The sequence below is a fragment of the Lontra canadensis genome, unplaced genomic scaffold (assembly GCF_010015895.1).
Source record: "Lontra canadensis isolate GAN:19392208 unplaced genomic scaffold, GSC_riverotter_1.0 scaffold51, whole genome shotgun sequence".
Classification (NCBI taxonomy): Eukaryota; Metazoa; Chordata; class Mammalia; order Carnivora; family Mustelidae; genus Lontra; species Lontra canadensis.
In genome coordinates, this window is record NW_022631045.1 from 8,410,293 (window position 1) to 8,427,233 (window position 16,941).

General features: G+C 46.6%; 1 protein-coding gene across 1 annotated transcript in view; it reads right to left on the reverse strand.

Annotated features, from left to right (window-relative positions):
- Nucleotides 1–16,941, reverse strand: part of ERICH6B (glutamate rich 6B) — a 46,524-nt gene that overhangs the window by 15,624 nt on the left and 13,959 nt on the right. Inside the window, exons 4-8 of the mRNA XM_032873897.1 lie at nucleotides 13,263–13,340; nucleotides 12,273–12,311; nucleotides 8,550–8,641; nucleotides 4,792–4,928; nucleotides 2,367–2,428 (exon numbers count right to left, since the gene is read on the reverse strand). Of these exons, the coding sequence (XP_032729788.1) occupies nucleotides 2,367–2,428; nucleotides 4,792–4,928; nucleotides 8,550–8,641; nucleotides 12,273–12,311; nucleotides 13,263–13,340 (408 nt within the window). The remainder of the gene's footprint in view (nucleotides 1–2,366; nucleotides 2,429–4,791; nucleotides 4,929–8,549; nucleotides 8,642–12,272; nucleotides 12,312–13,262; nucleotides 13,341–16,941) is intronic.

The window sequence follows — 16,941 nt, forward strand, 5'->3', positions numbered from 1 at the left end:
GTGGAAGCAGGTCTCGGTCTCCCTGTGAGGAGCACCTTCCTGCTCTAGTACCTGCTTACAAATGATAATGATTTGTCAGAGGGGAAAAGCGACGTGAGCCCAGCTGTGGTTCCTGAGTGTCCATTAGAAATTAATGGAAAGCATTTCAGAAAAAGGTGAAGGTAAAAGAAGACATTTATATGTTCATTTTGTTTCCCTGTCAGAATGCTAAAATCATGGACACTCTGGTCTGAGCTGTACTCCAGCTCTGCCATGATGAGGGCGAGGCTTTAGACCACCCTTCCGAGCCTCGGTTCCCTTAAAATAGGATGATGCTTTCTGTAGAACCTATGGAGTTGCTGTGAATATTGCCTGCTGGGCGCCAGCCGCCCGGGGAACGTCCATAGATCTGTGGACTTCACGCAGGAAGCTTTGAATTTTGACAGTTCATGAATCAGGCTGTATAGTACTCTCCCACCTCTTTTCCCAGATGAGATGGTTCTGAACAAGAAAGGCTACATAATTTGAGAGGCCCCATGCAAAATGAAAATGCAGGGGATTTTAGATTTTAATTTTTTAATTTTAATTTTTTAAATTTTAATTTTTTTAATTTAATTTTTAATTTTAGATTTTAACTTTTAGAACAAAATTCTTTGTTCTAAAATTATTAAGAATTTCAAGACAGTGATAGCAGCGGACATTAAACCAAGCATAGGGCATCTCTAAGTATGGGGCCCCAAGGGACTGATCACAGGTCCCACACCCATGCACCTAGCCTGGGCTCAGAAATCGGTGTGTACAGAGACTTGGGGCTGTGTGCCTACAATAGAAAGGGTCTGCCTACTGGAAGTAAATGAGTTTATATCTCAAAGAGGCTGGGAGGTTTCTTTGGAACTGGTTACAACAAGAGCATGAAGGGGTTGCCTTTTATCTATTTGAAATGTTGCTTTTTTTTTTTTTTTTTTTTTTTGGTCTAAAAAGCTCAAACCTTCTAGGCTTCAGCTATCCAGAGGAGCAGGGAGTGGGCAGGAGTGGTGGTGAGGCACTATGGGAATCCGGCCGTATCAAATCTCATTTGCCAGTTGGAAGTCCTACCCTGGCCATGTGACAATGGAGTATCCTGGTAGGCCTTAATTTCCCACAGGAACAGACAAACAAAATCATGCATGCCTACACCATCAAACAAAACACTTATTGAGTGCCTACTGTGTGCTTTGCTTGAAGGTGCCAAGGGATGAAAGACACAGTTGTCTGTAGCCCAGAGGGAACAGAGCTATGAGCAGTAGACAAGTATAGCATTGGAAGTGGAAGATTTTTGTTGTGTTTTGGCAGCTGAGCATCTGAACCCCCCTCCTTGTTTTGGGGGCACCCCACTGTGTGAGTCTTGGTGAAAGGCAGGGGCTTCTTACTAAAGAAATTGAAGGTAGCCACTCTTCTCCTTGCCTCCTAACCCCAGTGAGGAGATGAGAGCTAGGCTTAGAAGGCCCCCACTTTTTCTTCTCCAGACACACTGGCCTTTTGTTGTTCATTGAATATGCCAAGGGGATGAGCCCCAGGTTTGGCCTGAGAGGTCTTGGGCAGAATGTGGCTTGTGCCCACACAATGGCTGGATGATCTCAGGTTAAGTCTCCTCCTCACCTCCCTGAGCCTTAGCTGCTTTATCCTGCTTCACGTGGTTAGGAAGATTATTCGAATCATATGGAATACGTGAGAGAACCTAGTTCACAGCTGTTACTCCTGAAGAGTGAGGTCAGGGGCATAAATCGGTGTTGGGGGACGGGAACACAGTCTTGGGAAGGAATCTGAGGCCCAGTGAGAAACTGGTTAGGACTGGTTAGCTATGTCTGCCATGGGTATTCTTGCCATTTCCACGTTAGTTGTATCTAGTCATCTGAAAGGTAAGTGGTGGCTTTGAGTTTCTGAATGAAGTAGGCTCACAGCTTAGGCTCTTGGCCCAAGTTTTCACAATGAGACTTAAAGACATTGACAACCTCCATGATTGGCAAATCTTAACAGCTGGACATAGATGCATTCAGTATCTGATCTAGGTAGCCCCTCAAATCTAGGTTAAATCCTTTCCTATGGGCTGCATAGGCTCTTCTTCCCACTCTAGTACTTAACCCTTGCATATGTGAATGCCCCTGCTTTCTTATCTATCCTCATCCAGGCCCCCCAACCCACCCCAAAAAGGGTAAGCTAGCTCCAGACTGTGTCCATCTTGCTTGATGTTTTATCCCTGGCAGCTAGGACCTTGCAAACCCAGTAGGTGCTCAAGCTAGGCAAGGAGCATTTCTGCCTCCTTTAGGATACATGGCAGAAGGTGAGAGGCAGCCAGATTCCCACAGGAGAGCTGATCACAGGATGGAAAATGGGAGAGTGGTCCTTACTTTCACGTTTCTTCATAATCCAGAGGATCGTTGTTCTGTATTTTTCAAAATTTTTCTTCAACCTAAAAGGAATGTGAATTACCTTTAAAAGCTGGGACTATCAGGCTCTCTGCTCAGCAGGAAGCTTGCTTCCCTTTCTCTCTCTCTGCCTGCCTCTCTGCCTACTTGTGATCTCTGTCTGTCAAATGAATAAATAAAATCTTAAAAAAAAAAAAAGCTGGGACTAAACTCATGTGTTGTACATGTCATGCTATGCATTGTAGACAATGCTAGAGCCTCCCGGGTGTTTTTCATCGCTGAAAAATTGGGCCCATGGCTCTGCTTTCAGACTCTGTTTTTCTTCCAGTCGGGACTCAGGAATAAAGGGACAGCACATGGTATAGACTCAGTGCTTGCCTCCTGGACTCTAAGCTGACCCCCAAACCATTCATAATGAATTTAACAAGGGTCCTCAGGAGCTGGGACAGGGCTGGGAAGTCGAAATGCAAGGCTCTATGAGTTAAGCTCACACAGGTCTGATCTTTCAATGGCTTGTGCATACCCCAGGGAAGGTTACATTTGCAAATAGCTGGGAGGAACAGCCCTACAGAGTCACTCAAGACCCCTCTGCATGGAGTGGAAACATTTCCAATAATCTTATTCAAAATGACTTATCATGAAAGCCACACTGAGCTACAGCTCTTCAGAGTGATCAAGCCCTTACCCCCTTCGCGCGTCCATATACAAAGCAAGTCATCTTGGGACTGCAATGGCTGGGACTATTTTACTTCTAAATAAGGGTAGTCTCCAGGAGGTTTCCTGGTTCTCCGATCACAGCTCCTTTGAAAGGGAATGTGTTGGAAGGAGTGAGCTTCCCAGGCTTAACTGGATCTGAGAAAGAAGAAGGCTTTTGACAGGACAGATTTTAAGTTCTCAGTTTGGATTCCTCGAGGGGAGAGGAATAATTTAACCTCAAGTAACTCCAGGAAGCAAATGCCTTTTGCTGGGAAGGGCTGAGCTGCTTTCCCTGGCAGGGAACAGGTTTCCTGTTTGTACTTTGGAAGCAATGGTGGAACTTGAGAACGAGCTCTTCATGGCCCATTTGTATCGAACATTTTTTGTTTTATCTATGAGCACTTTGAGTGGAATTAAAGCAGTTACCTAGCCCGCCATCCTCTGTGGAAGAATAAGGACCGAACTGGGGGTGGGGTGAAGCCTGACGTACGGGCTGAGAGCAGGAGGCCAAAGGTATGCAAGAGTAAACTCCAGTGAGGGGACCCAGCCAGAGGCACCCAAGGCCCTCTGGGAGATGTTGCTCCCTTGGCTCCTCGCCCACCTTTCCAAGCTGATGGAATTCTTGCCAGCTAGCTCCTCAACAGCAGAGACTCTGAGATACACACTGCTCTATTGATCAGCATCCAGTAGATCAGCACGTAGTAGGTGCTCAGGAAATACGTGTTGAGTGCAGTAAGATTAGCATGAACCTTGGTTATGGACTTCAATGGGATGGAACTAGTTGGGGAAATGTCACATAGGAGGCAAGATAACTTACATGGAGGTTACTTTGCATTTGTTTTTGTAGCTGTGTAAGGATCTGAAAGCTTGGATGGTCCTTGTGTTTTGCTTCCTAGAGAAGCCTCAGGGGTCTCTGGCTCCAGGAGTCTACTGAACCCAAAGCAGAAGTCTTGGTCTTTGTGAAAGCTTCAACTCCTCAAGGAGGTTATGTGGGGCACCCTGTGTCCCTACAGCCTGTTCCTTGGTACCATTGCCAGAGTCTGAAATAGATGCACAGGAGGCCTGAATGTTCTTCTTGCTTGCTAAGGTTTCTGGTAGTTGAATAAATGAAAATTCAGGTTTCTACGCATCACAGACTGGAAGTACAAACAGAGTTTGGGAGCATTTTGTGACCTGGGACCATGAAAACTAGGAAGACTTGGTGCCAGGAAGTGTGGAATAACCTTATTTTTCCCCACTCTGGTTGGAGATTCTGGCCATGACTCCCACGTCGGTGCAGCTCATGGCTTTTCCCACTCCAGTGGGCATGGAAGAGCATTGGCTAACCTATGATGCAGATACCTTGATCCCCCATTGTCCCCTCTCTTACAAGGCCAGGTCTCTGAGCCTTGCTCCCTAGACTTCTGTATAAACTCATGGTCCCTCTAAGACTTTTCTAACCCTGGATTTCCATCTCCTGTCACTGCCAGCCTTTGATACTATCCTGAACCTTCCACACTTGTAAATTTCCTTGTTCTTGGCTTTTGGCAGCCAGATCATTCTGTTCCCCTGCCTGCTGAACTTGCCCTTGCTCTTGCGCCTGCTCTTTGACTCAGGGGACCCGCCTGGCCCTGCTCTTTTCTCTATGCTGGCCCAATTTAGACTTTCCCTGCTGCTACTGCCAGCCTGCCTGAACCCACAGACCCATAGCTTGATCCCTCCTGTCACTTACAGAATTCCCAGTTTCCTTCTGGTTTCACTCTCCAGAAGTCCGGTCAGGGGGACGTCAATATCCTCTTCCTGTTCTTTGCGAGCCGCCATTTCTTTGAGCATGGTCCTAAACACTGCCTGATAGGAGGTGCTGTGACGCTACAGAAAGGACAGAATGAAAGACCCAGAAAAGGGGAATTAGCTTATCAGTGAAGCCCTTTTCTGACTCCCAAAGGCGCCATGTGAGATTTCAACATGCTACTAGAAAAACGCGAACAGTGGGAGTAGTAGGGTGGTTGGCAAGATTTGTTTTAAAGAATATTTCCATTATCCTTAGACTCTTCACTCCCCAATTCACTCAAGGTTGGTTTGTTTGTTTTTCAACAACAGCATGCCAAGAAATCTTTTCAGAGCATAAAACTACCTTTTTTCCGAATGTGGAGATGGGTATAGAGCATAAAAACACCTTCGCGATTTAACAGTGTAACAGGCTTTCTGAGTCGCAGGAAAGGCCTGCCAGGAACGGTTCCTTCCCTAGGAAGGTTGGCAGTCTCGGGAAGGCGGGGTAGGATCTAGCATGTTCTAGAAGTGAACAATTCTGTATTTAGAGAGTCTTCCAAAGCAATGACGTTGCCAGCTGCCTTTTGATTTTGTAAATTGGAGCATTTTGTCCCAAGTCTGGGAAGCTACCGACCATGACTGACTCATAGGTGGGTCCTCACTGGAGTTTCTTTTCTGGATCCCTTTGGACAGAGGGGAAATCCAGCTCACTGTTGAAGAAAACCAGGGCGCTTTCATGTTGCCCTGCTCGCCTACAGGCTGAGGCTTTATGGTGGTTGGTCAACACTTGATCATGTATAGCAGACCATTAACTTATCAGCCTCCTGTCAGAAGCGGAAGGCAGACAGAGCCAAAATTGTGTGTGGGCTGGGACAAAGATAAGAAAGTAGCCTGTGGTTGACCAGATTATCTAGGTTCGGGGAAAAACTGAGGTGCCTCCGGTCTGGCTTGCCCAATTCCCAGCCTCTGCATGTGCCTCTCCCATCGCTGGTGTTAATTAAATTAGCAGGCTATTCCACAGAGGTGGCTCAAAGCGGCAGGGCCTAGGTGAGCAAACCAAACTCTTAGCCTACAGATGTCTCAATGTTATGAATCAAAACTTAAGGACAACCAATTCCAAGCAGCCAATTAGGTCTTAAGCAATGGCCAATCAAAAACGTACTTGCTCCACTTCTGCCACTTCTTGATAAACACTTCTCCCCCCAGCTCCTGCCAGTGGAGCACTCCTAACCACTTCCAGTTTGGGGATGCACAGTTCCGATCAATATATGCTCAATAAAAATGTTTTATATGCCTCAGTTTATCTTTTAACACTGGAGTCAGCGCTTCAGAGCAGGGCAAGTTTAAGGCCCAGGGTGCTAGTATGTCTGCCCCTAAACTCCTCATGGTTGACAACTCAGCCCATGGGATGGAAAGACTCCCTATTTGCCTAGACCAGTGATCTCTCACCATCCCCTTCGGATTCAAAATTTGAAAATATGATGAGAAAATATGATGCCCACCATGGTCCAGCAGGCAACAGACCCATTGGATGGGCCTCGTTGAAGTTCTCGTCCCATCTAGGCATTGCCACCCCATTCAATTTAGCCAGCACACATGGCATCTTCGAGGTTTGCCCCATTTGCGTCCCCTGCCTGTAGAGTAGAACTGTCCTCCTCATCATGGTAGGTGTATCGAGTACCCCAGTGATGAGTTCTCCAGGCCCAGAGACTCCTCCAGGGGGAATCTCTGGTTCTTAACAAAAAGCATTTGCACAACAAGGTTTGTGACACATGGGCATGTCATAGAACTAAAGCATGTATAGTGAACTAAAAAGAGCAAAGCCGTTGAACTGTCAGAATAACCCAAAGTATAGGTTGATAGCATCTATCCAAAGAGAAGGACTTCAGCTCCCTCTCTTTAGTTTGTACCTCCGTGGTTTCTGGTATTCCTCCAAAAGGGCCTCAAAAGGCCACGCAAACAAGTCGTTGAGCTGCAGGGACCATGTGGCATTTATTCCGATCTTTCTGTCCTGCTCTGGGCCCACTTGTCCACATCTGCCACCTATGATGTTTCTCGAAGTACTGCTTTCCAAGCTGGACAGCTGCCTATCATAAGAACGCCAGCATCTGGGCAGGGGGCTGTATAGCCCAGCGATCACTGAGCCCTCCCAGGGCACCATGTACAAGCACACAGGCCATGTCTCTCCTCTGCCTGGGACTGCAGCTCCGGCCGCCACAGCAAACCTCTGTTGACAGGCACGCTGACAGGTTCTGAATAATTTAAGTTTCTAATTAAAACAATTCCTTGAGATTTCAGCTCTTGCTGAACAACCTTTCGAAAATGCCTGAGCTTACTTTCCTATCTTAGTAAATCCAGTGAGGTGAACTTGAGTTCCAGAAATTGTTTTTTCTCCCTTTAATGTGGTTTTCCAGTATTTGAAAAACAATTCTTACTAATATGATGTATACAGAAGCAGCTGTGGACAACAAGAAATTTAGGGCTAAATACAAACTGAGACCAGAAATTTTCCTAATTAAAAAAAAAAAACCCAAATACCTGCCTTTTCTTTTCTTTTCTTTTCTTTTTCTATTGTAAATTTAGAAAAATAGATCTTCTCAATTTTGAGTTCCGTGGACACAAGATTTTACTCTTGTGATTGTAATTAATACTGAGAAATTTTCTCAGAGAAACTTTCCTGAGAAAGTTTCTTAGCCATAATGGAAAGGGTGCATATTAATGTTTCCGTCTGCATCAACATGCATTGTAAGTCTTAGAAGTAAGTTGACACAGGAAGTTAGAGCCACCAGGCTGCACCAGCAGATAAAATATTCATGCAGGAAAGACTGTGTAGCATGCTGTAGACATAAGGCTTATTTAAATTATTATGACTTCCCATCTCCCGTCTGGTTATGGGCTCCAGCTGGGGAAAGGACGTCCCTTGACGCTGGGGGATGGTTCTGCACCCCTCTGCAGGTGGTAGCGGCAGGTGACAGATCTGGGGAAGGTCATCTGCTGCTAGTTGCCGGGGTGTCCACTTGGGTGGCAGCGGCTGTTGTCTCCAGCGTCTGTCTTGCCAGGCTGCCCCATTCCTGGCTCTTTGGTCAGAGATAGTAGGTGTTTCTTGGGGCTTTTGTCGTCTGTGCCTGTTGGGGTTTCCGAGTTGCTGTCTTGCAGCTCTTCACTGCCGGGGAGAGATGAAGCAGAACGAAAACCCAGGGAACTCACTGCCATGTCATCCCTTGGGTCCTGCGGTTCCTAGCCAGTCTGATTTCTGTTCACTTTCCAGAAGCTTCTTCTCTTTGTTTTATAGGTAATGTCGCAGGGTTTTAAGCTGTGCTAAGTGGGAAAAGTACATCTATTGCCTCTTTCTGGAATTGAACTTCATTTTTACTGAGGGTTTCTACAAAGACGAATTTGCCTTGATAGCTAGATAAATTAAATGTTTTGTTTTGTGCTTTGCCACCTTCAGATATGATCTGGACAAACACACAGGAGTGTGTTTCTGTTATCAGGGAGGCTCTGGAAGTAGGGCTGTGGAATACTCCATTTGGTTTTCCTCTGACCCACTTTGATGTAATATGTATCATTTAAACTTACTTCTGTTTTAAGAAAAGCTCTCTTGGGCTGTGCTAATAACAGAGAGAAGCTAGGAATCCCTGTGCTCTTGGGACAGCTCCCGCCGGGCCTCAGGCCACCCTGCCCCATTTGGAGGATGGTGGTCTTGAGTTTTTGACTTACCTTCTCACCTGGAGCCTCAGCTTCCAATGAGTCAACGGGCTCATTTAATAAATCGTTCAAAAAGTTCTCTTTAGTAACAAAATCCAAGACTTCTGATTTTGGAAGGCACAGCAGAAAGAAAGGCATTTGGAAAAAGAATCACAACAAGAAACAGACAAAAACAAAACCAAAACGAAACAGAGTTATGGCATTTATCCTTGCCTGTTTAAATAAAAATGCATGCATCATTGTTAAGACTTGAAGTAAATTGACCAAATAACCCAAAATTTAATGGGGGGTGGTATTATTAAAATAGGAACAAAAGGGTCAGTTTCTGTGGCTGACTTTAGAAAATGTGTGTTCCTGATGGACGGCAAAGGTTCACCTGAGGAAGTAACATTTGAGTGGGTCCTGAATGAAGGAAAGCAATGAGCAAGGAGGCAGATAGCTGGGAAAGAATATTCCTGGCAGGGGGCTAGGAGGTGCAAAGTCCCAGTGGTGACAGTGGGTGGGAGTGTGGTTGACATAATTGACAAACTGTAAGAGGCAGAGTATTCCTGGAGAGGAGGGAGTGTGGAGAGTAGCAGGAGTGGAAATGGGATGAGGTATAGGGCCATCTGTAGTGTGGCAAAATCCCACCTTATACCTGCAGACGACCCCGCAGACTATGGGAAGGATTTTAGATTTATTATGGAAGAGGTCTATTCTGAGTGTGATTTTCTCTTGGAAATCCTGAGAAATTTTCCTATCTCTTGCCAGTTTTGTAAAAAATTGCCCATTTCTACACTTGCATATGGGTTCATAATTGTGAATTAAAGCATATGAGATATATTCTCAACCCAGTGAGCTCATGAAGAACCCTCCAGAGAGTAAATGCCTTTGTTCTCAAGGTCAGCTACAGCCTGCTATCTCTGGGCCAGGAGAGGGCCTTCGAGCCTCCAGAGTTGATGGGGTGCAAATTGAATCAAGGAGTTGATAATTACAACTTGGATCCCATCTCCTGCTCCCGGGAAGGTGTGGCTCCTGAGGCGGGAGCTCGAGGACTGGCTCTCATGCGGTAATGGGATCCCTGGGGAAATTTCATCTTTAGGATGACAGCAGCCCCTTCAAGCTGGCCCATCCAGATAGCCCTGAAAATCCACCAGGCTGGTGCAGGGCGGATGTATTCTTTCTGATTTTGTGTGTCCGTGACACCTTTGGAGGTAGAGAAGAGACATTCCTCAGGATCCCTCTACACGTGAACTTCGCGTTTGTCCCCAGTTTTGGTTCAGTAATAAAAACTCTGTTGGGATAGAGAACGCCACATGGCTAGATCTGCCTGCAGCCCCCTTACCCCAGCTTCGGTATGTCTCTGACAGAAACCTGACACTTCTGTGATAGACCCTGTGTGGGGAGAACCCTTCTGGCAATTCCTTCTGTTAGTTCTTGCATGCACACTGGGGTCCTCCGAGCTGGCGAGGCACCAGGGCCCTTTCATCTAGATTCCAAGAACACCGTGCGTCCCTGGACTGCCTGCCCTGGAAACAGCGGAGAAGAGTTTGGAAAAAACATCCGGGAAAACCTGACAAGAATCCTTGGGAATTCCAGTGAGCTCTGAGGAGGAAGCTCCTTTTGAGTGTCACCAGGGAGGAGAGGGGAAGGAACTGGGAGAACGGATCTGGACAGGCTGAGGGGCAGCACCTCCCATGTGAGATTTTTTCGAGTAAGGGCCTGCCCTCAATTGGGATCAAGAGTCTGGCTCTGGATCTAGTAGCTCAGCAGACCCCCATCATTTGTGATTGCCTGTCTTAATAGGCTTTATTGAATAATACATAGTTAATTGGAGGGAACCCAGACTAGGTGTTTTTCAAGGGAAGAAGGTGACCCAGCAGTCCTGGATACTGAAGAGCACCCGTGAGAAGTGTTTGATTCAACATCATGATTAACCTTATTACATCAGTGGGCACTGTCTACATGTTAAGACAAGCACAGTAAATATGCAGTAATTGTCATAACTGGGGCTGAACGAAAAGGAAAAGCTTTCTGCCTAATTAATTTTTCCTTTGGTGATTTCTCTCAACCTCTTCCTTTGTTCTAGTGAGATCGTTATCTTCCCATGAAGTGACTCTACAGGTGGGGGAAGTGACAGGCCCTTGAGTGGTGTCCCCCAGCCCCTTGGCACTCTGGGCCCCTTGTCTGTGTCATGGGAGCAGTCAGGCTCGTCTTCAGGGTGGCGCGCCAGAGCACTACCATAGGTAAACGCCAGGCGTCCCCCATTCCCTCTTATACAGTGTGTCTTCTCTGCATCTGATCAAGAACAAATCTTAAATTTTTCTCCATCCAATCAGTGCCTCTCTTCTAATGGTTCTTCCTGGCAGAACCGTAGTTCCCGAATTTGGGAGAGGTGTTTGAACAGTGTGTGTCAGCCCTGTGGGGCAGATAAGGAAAGGGCGGGGAGAGGGAGTATTGAACTGGCGTCAGGGCCAGCTCTGAAGAACGGGCAAGCCAGCGCCGTTGACAAATAGGCACACAGTGGCGACTGTCCGTTTCACCTCCTCCACCTTTCCTGTAGTAAATTCCTTTTTAGCCTCCACAGGTGGGTGGAAGTCTTGGCTGGTCTGGTGCTTGTTATGGACACAGATCTATTAAACTGTTCTCAAATCTTACTACTCAAATTGTGGTTCATGGTTCAGCAACAGTAGAAGCTGCTGCTGGGAGCTTGTGAGAAATGCAGACCTACTGAGTTAGAATCTGCATTTCAACAAGATCCCCAGGTGGTCATTCTTTTTTTTTTTAAGATTTTATTTATTTGTTTGAGAGAGAGAGAGCACAAGCAGAGCAAGCTGCAGGCAGGGGGAGAAGCAGAGAACCTGATGTGGGATTCGATCCCAGGACCCTGGGCTCATGACCTGAGCCAAAAACAGATGCTTAACCCACTGAGCCACCCAGGTGTCCCCCCTAGGTGATCATTCTATACATTAAAGTTTGAGCAGCATGGCTCTAAACTCTCCCTGGGAATGGGATAAGATGAAGAAAATTCTCTTGATGAGTTCCCATCTGGAGGTGGTGGGCACTGGGTGGGACGCATTATCTAGAATCTGAGAGCTCATTTATTCAGCCACCTGTGTGTGTGAGACTTGATCCTCCCCTTGGCTCCCACCATGCTGAAAGACAAGAGACAGTAGTCCCTAAGTTGTCTTCTAATAAGATGGGCCTGGTTTATCGTGCGGCTTTTGGTTTATGGAATGATAGGTGTAAGATGGGATTTTGCCACCATAAGGATTCTCTCTTTTCTTTTCATAGGATTCATTTAGGCCCTCCTTAATAAAGAATTAAAAGTCACTAAAGTGCCATTTGTAGAGGTGCCATTTTATTCCTTTCCAAGGTGCTGTTGGATAAGTCTGTGTGGAAGGGCCCTTGCATCCCAGTCAAGCCCTGTTGCCTAGACCTTAGGTAGCCCAGACCCTCTTCAAATGTGGGGCTCCCTAGACCAGAACTCTTGAATATAGAGATGGATTTCTGTCCCAGGTCATTCCGTCTTGCTCCAGAGACCCTCTCTCTTTCTTATCCTATCCCTCTTCTTCAGGAAAGGACAGCGAAGTGCATCCAAGTTCAGAGGCTACGTGCCCAGCACGTCCCTAATTCCTCTCTAGGACTCGGTGCGAGCTGGACCAGCAAGAGACCCACCCACCTGGGCCACTATCCCCAGCCCAGGACACTCTGCAGGGAACAGGGATCTTTGGATATATTATGTAGGGTGCTTACCATTTTCTTCCCTGTGAGACACGTCAGGGGTAACATACACTAAAAAATAATAAGAGCAATTATTAATAGGATATGGTATGGTGAAATTATGGGGACTCTTAAGAGTTTATTTATTTATTTGTCAGAGAGAAAGAGCACAAGTGGCGGGGGCGGAGGGCAGGGTGAGGGGCAGAGGGAGAGGGAGAAACAGGTTCCCTGCTGAGCAGGGAGCTCGATATGGGACTTAATCCCAGGACCCTGGGGCTCATGACCGAAGCAGAAGGCAGAGGCTCAACTGACTGAGCCACCCAGGCGCCCCTTATCTGAACCTTTTAGTGCCCAAGGGAATCAATTTAAAAAGGACGTCCTAAATAGTGGGGGGACAAGGTGGAGATCATGTATTTTGGGATAAGTAGCTTCCATAATCTTGAGCAGTCTGAGGCTTGTTGCTTAACACTCAACAAATATTGATTTCCCTCCTTTTGTTCATATTTCATCTTGCGCATTAGAATTTAAGTCTGAATACAACATAGGACTCTGTATGTTCTGCTCTGCTCACTACAGGCGTGGCTACCCTCTGTCAGATGGTATGATGGTTTTGTCCATCTTATGTTCTGCCCCATATGCAGTAGATGTACAATAAATGTCAGTAGGTATACAGTAAGTATACCTTGGAATAAACTGAGTATGGGTAACCTATTATCTTTCCTTCTATAATTCCAGTGGTGAATACTGTTTCCTCCTTCTCCAAAATTCAATTTTAATTCACATTTGAAAGCCCACTGACCCTTTGACTCAGTTTCTTCCCTGAGGCCTAAGCCCTGTGTGAAGCCCTGGAAATAATACCTTAACCACAGGCCTTAGTTAAGATGGCTTTAGTCTAAAATGGTCAAAAGGAGGTCTCTCTCTGGCTGGGAGCAGGCTGATTCTGTTTTGCTTACCTTCTCGTGGGTAGATCGGCAACTTTCACAAGTCATTTAAAATCATCATCAAATTATAAAATGTAAATACCTTCTGAACTGGACTTTAAAGAGGGGAACGTGGTTATTGACATTTCTTGTCCAGTTTTCGTTTTTGGTTTTACAGGTGCTGTTAGAAGACAGAAGAAGGAGCCCACTTAGCGATTTTAACCTCCCCTTTTCCAGGGGATTCATAGCAGACATTTTGGACCTGAGGGTCTTCCTTGGTGCCCAAGGCTGATCCACAGAGGCGAGGAGCACCTTAGAGGTCACCGAGGCCAAGTACTGGGTGGGTCCCTTGGCTTTCCTCTTTAGTTTTGTTAACTTACTGGAATTTTGTAGTCCTTGTTCCTTTCTGTACCTCCCCCCATTTCCCCCTCTCCCTAAATGCATGTGTGCACACACCCTAGGGACACCAGTCTTCAGAGCAGAGAGTGGCAGACCAGTGGTGAAAAAGCAGAGGCAAACCATGCCATCCTCTCCTGGGGGTGGCAGGATTCAAGCCTGGCCTGAGGTGCCCAGATGAGAATTCTCCCACACATGAGCTGTGTCATGGGCTGCTGGTTCCTCAGCTGGGGCTGAGCCCCATGCAGACAAGGAGCTTTCTGGCTTTTAAGAAGATTCATCCCACTGTGGCAGTAGGAACCATTTCATTTTCTTAACATAGTTCCCTGAAGGTGATGGTCTTAGTCTAACCATTTAGGACACACGCGGAAAGTCAGGTCTCATTTTCATGTGGCAGATCGTCAGCTACGTGAAGGCAGTCCTACCTCAGAGCCATGGATCTTCCAGGCTTACCATCCCTCCCCCACCCGCCCTAGCAGTGCCTGATTTATTCTCTAGGTTGCCTCCGCCACTCTCTCCCCCCTGAGCCCGCTCCCAACTCTCTGGAGCACAGCAGCCTCCACACTGACAGGTGTCCTGGGGCAGGCCTCCCAGTGCAGGCTAAAGCATGGATAGAACCTTTGAATTGTATCTGCTTACTTTAGCTTTTCTGGCACTCAGCTCAGTGATGCCACTGAGCTGTTGAGCTTGTGGATGGGTAAAGTATCTACAACAAACAGGGATTCCCTACCCTGTTCTTTTCTATCCTATTATTTGTGTGGGCCCAAGAACACGATCTAATAGAGGTTATCCTTGTCTTGTATCTAGCTAGTTCCTGTTCAGTGTTTCCGCCTGTCAAGATCTTCTAGGATCTGATGACATTATTCCCATCAACCAACAGCTTCAGGTCACCTGAAAATATAAATACTCCTCCTACGTCTGTGTCCAGGTCTATGGAAAAAAATGTTGTGCCGGACAGAGCCCTGGGTCTTCCCACTGGAAACAGCATTGACTCTGATCTTTCAGCAGCGTCTCTGGGTGGTTATTCAACAGTTATCCTTCTAGCATCTTCCACAAGCATCCACCTAATATTTCCCTATCTTGTCCACAGCAGCATCAGGAAGGCTTTGAAAATGAAACCCATTGTGGAATTTGGGTCTACTGGGTTATCACCGTTCCTTTATCTATGAACTTTGTCCAAAAAAGTGACCTAAAGCCAGTATGACTTGATTTGTTCTTATTGACCTTACACTGGTTTCTTGTGGCCCTTCTGCTCTCAATATTTGCCCCGAATTGGCCCCAGACTAATTTCCCAATTCCCCAGAAACCATGAACGTGGTTAAGCTTCTCTTGCTCTCTGGATACTCTGGTGGGTATTTTATCCAAGGCAGGACACAGCAGTTAACCATTCCCTTCTATCTTCTCATCAGTCTTTGGTTTTGGCTATTTCTTACCTAATTTAGTTGCACCCATTTTAGTCTGGAGATCATTTTCCTTCACAGTAAAGTCAAAATTAAATAGCAACCGGAGAACCTGACTTTCTCTGAATCATTCCTCTGCACTTTAAGATTTTATTTATTTATTTAGAGAGCGTGCATGAGCAGGGGGGAGGGGCAGAAGGAGAGGGAGAGAGAGAATCCCAAGCTGACTCCTGGCTGAGCTCGGAGCCTGCCTTGGGACCCCATCTCACAGCCCTGAGATCATGACCTGAACCAAAATCAAGAGTCGGATGCTTAACGGACTGAGTCACCCAGGTGCCCCTCTCCTGGCACTATTCTTAAGGTTTGAGCCATTTTCCTACCTTTATCACAGGTAACTTTATCATTTTTTTCTTAACTTCTGTGTGTGATCTTTTAAAATCCGAGTCCATGGCAGGAAACTGCATGAACATCAGTTTGCACTGTTGGGAGTCCTCCAACACTCTCCTCCATCTGGCCAGGTGACTCGAAGCAAACTGTGCCCCCGACAGCACTTCCTCCCTCTGTCTATCCTCACCAAATTTCTAGACATGTAGTGTCTCTTTGTGGGTGTATTTCTATACGCAGCCCTCTTCCCAACCAGACTTGGGAGTAGGATACGCCCTCTCATCCCCATGCCGATCTCGAATCCGATGACGGTTCAACAACAAGTTCACAAGTATTTAATAAATATTTATAGGCACTTACTATGTGCCCGGCACTGAGTCTTGAGGATTTTTACAGCCATGGGTAGAATGCTCTGTGTTAGAACTTCTGTAGTTCTTTATGACCCTGCTCTGTGCCTGGATAGGTAGACCCCTGAGGCCATAAATAGTCTTTCTGGTCCTCCTTCAGAAGACTTCCTTACGCAGGTCACGAGGTATTTCTGGTGCCTTTAGCATTCCTTCCGTATCAGAGCTGCCTCTCTGTATAGTAATAGGTTTCAAGGATTTATCTGGGTGTTTTCCCTCCAGATTCAGTTCAAAGTCTTATTGGTTGAGAAGGACGTTGCCATGTAAAATGCTGTTTCTGGCCCCCTGGGGTTGAACAATCCCATAATTTACAAATGCTTTAAAAATAAGACACCAAGGACCCATGAAATTCATCCTACACTCGAGGTTCTCTGGTTCTCCAACGTTCCTGTGCCTAGGAGTCCTCTGGGGATGGTATTAAGCATGTAGACAGGAGCCCTGGTAAGGCTGGAAATCTGCATCCTTACAGGCAATGAGGGTGCGCGGCAATATCTATGCCTACTCTCATCGCTGCTATTCTCACGGGCCCTCAACCCCCCACAGCCAGCGTCTTGGATTGCTTTTGCCTTGATTGTCTGTGTTTCTCCACCAAGTGGATGGGTTGCTTCTGCCCTGGGCTGAAAGCAGATTCCTTTTTGCATCTCTCCTGCTGGGAAATCTTCAGGGTTCTGTATTCCAGCTGCAGAAGGACTGGCTTTCCTCCATCCCCACCCCCCTTCATATCGCTTTCCCCACGTCCCCTTCGTCTCTCGCCTCTGGATGTGGTTTTGAGACCTTCTACCTTCCCGGAGCTCCATCCTTCCTGGGTTTTTCTCTTACAACTCTTTAACACTCAGATGGAAGTATCTTTGTCATCTGTTTGCCCCATTCTGTTGCCCAGACGCAATCATGTATATGTCAGAGGCAAGGTTTGCCCGACTATTACCAATGCCCTCCAAAGGACAGACTGCAAACCAAATGCAGAAAAGGAAAGAAAAACCTCCATGAATTTTAGAGAATTGTTTGTTTTTCCTTGTGTTTCAGTCTCTTCTCTACCCACCATCCCCTCACATAACTGCAGGACCCTGGGGTGTGACGGTGTCTCAGAGGCTCTGACAGAGCACACCTTCAGTCCAGGCCACCCCTGTCGCGATATTTGATCAGTAGGCATTTTCTGCGGGTGGCTAGACTTTTACTAAGCACTAACCATGTGTTGGCT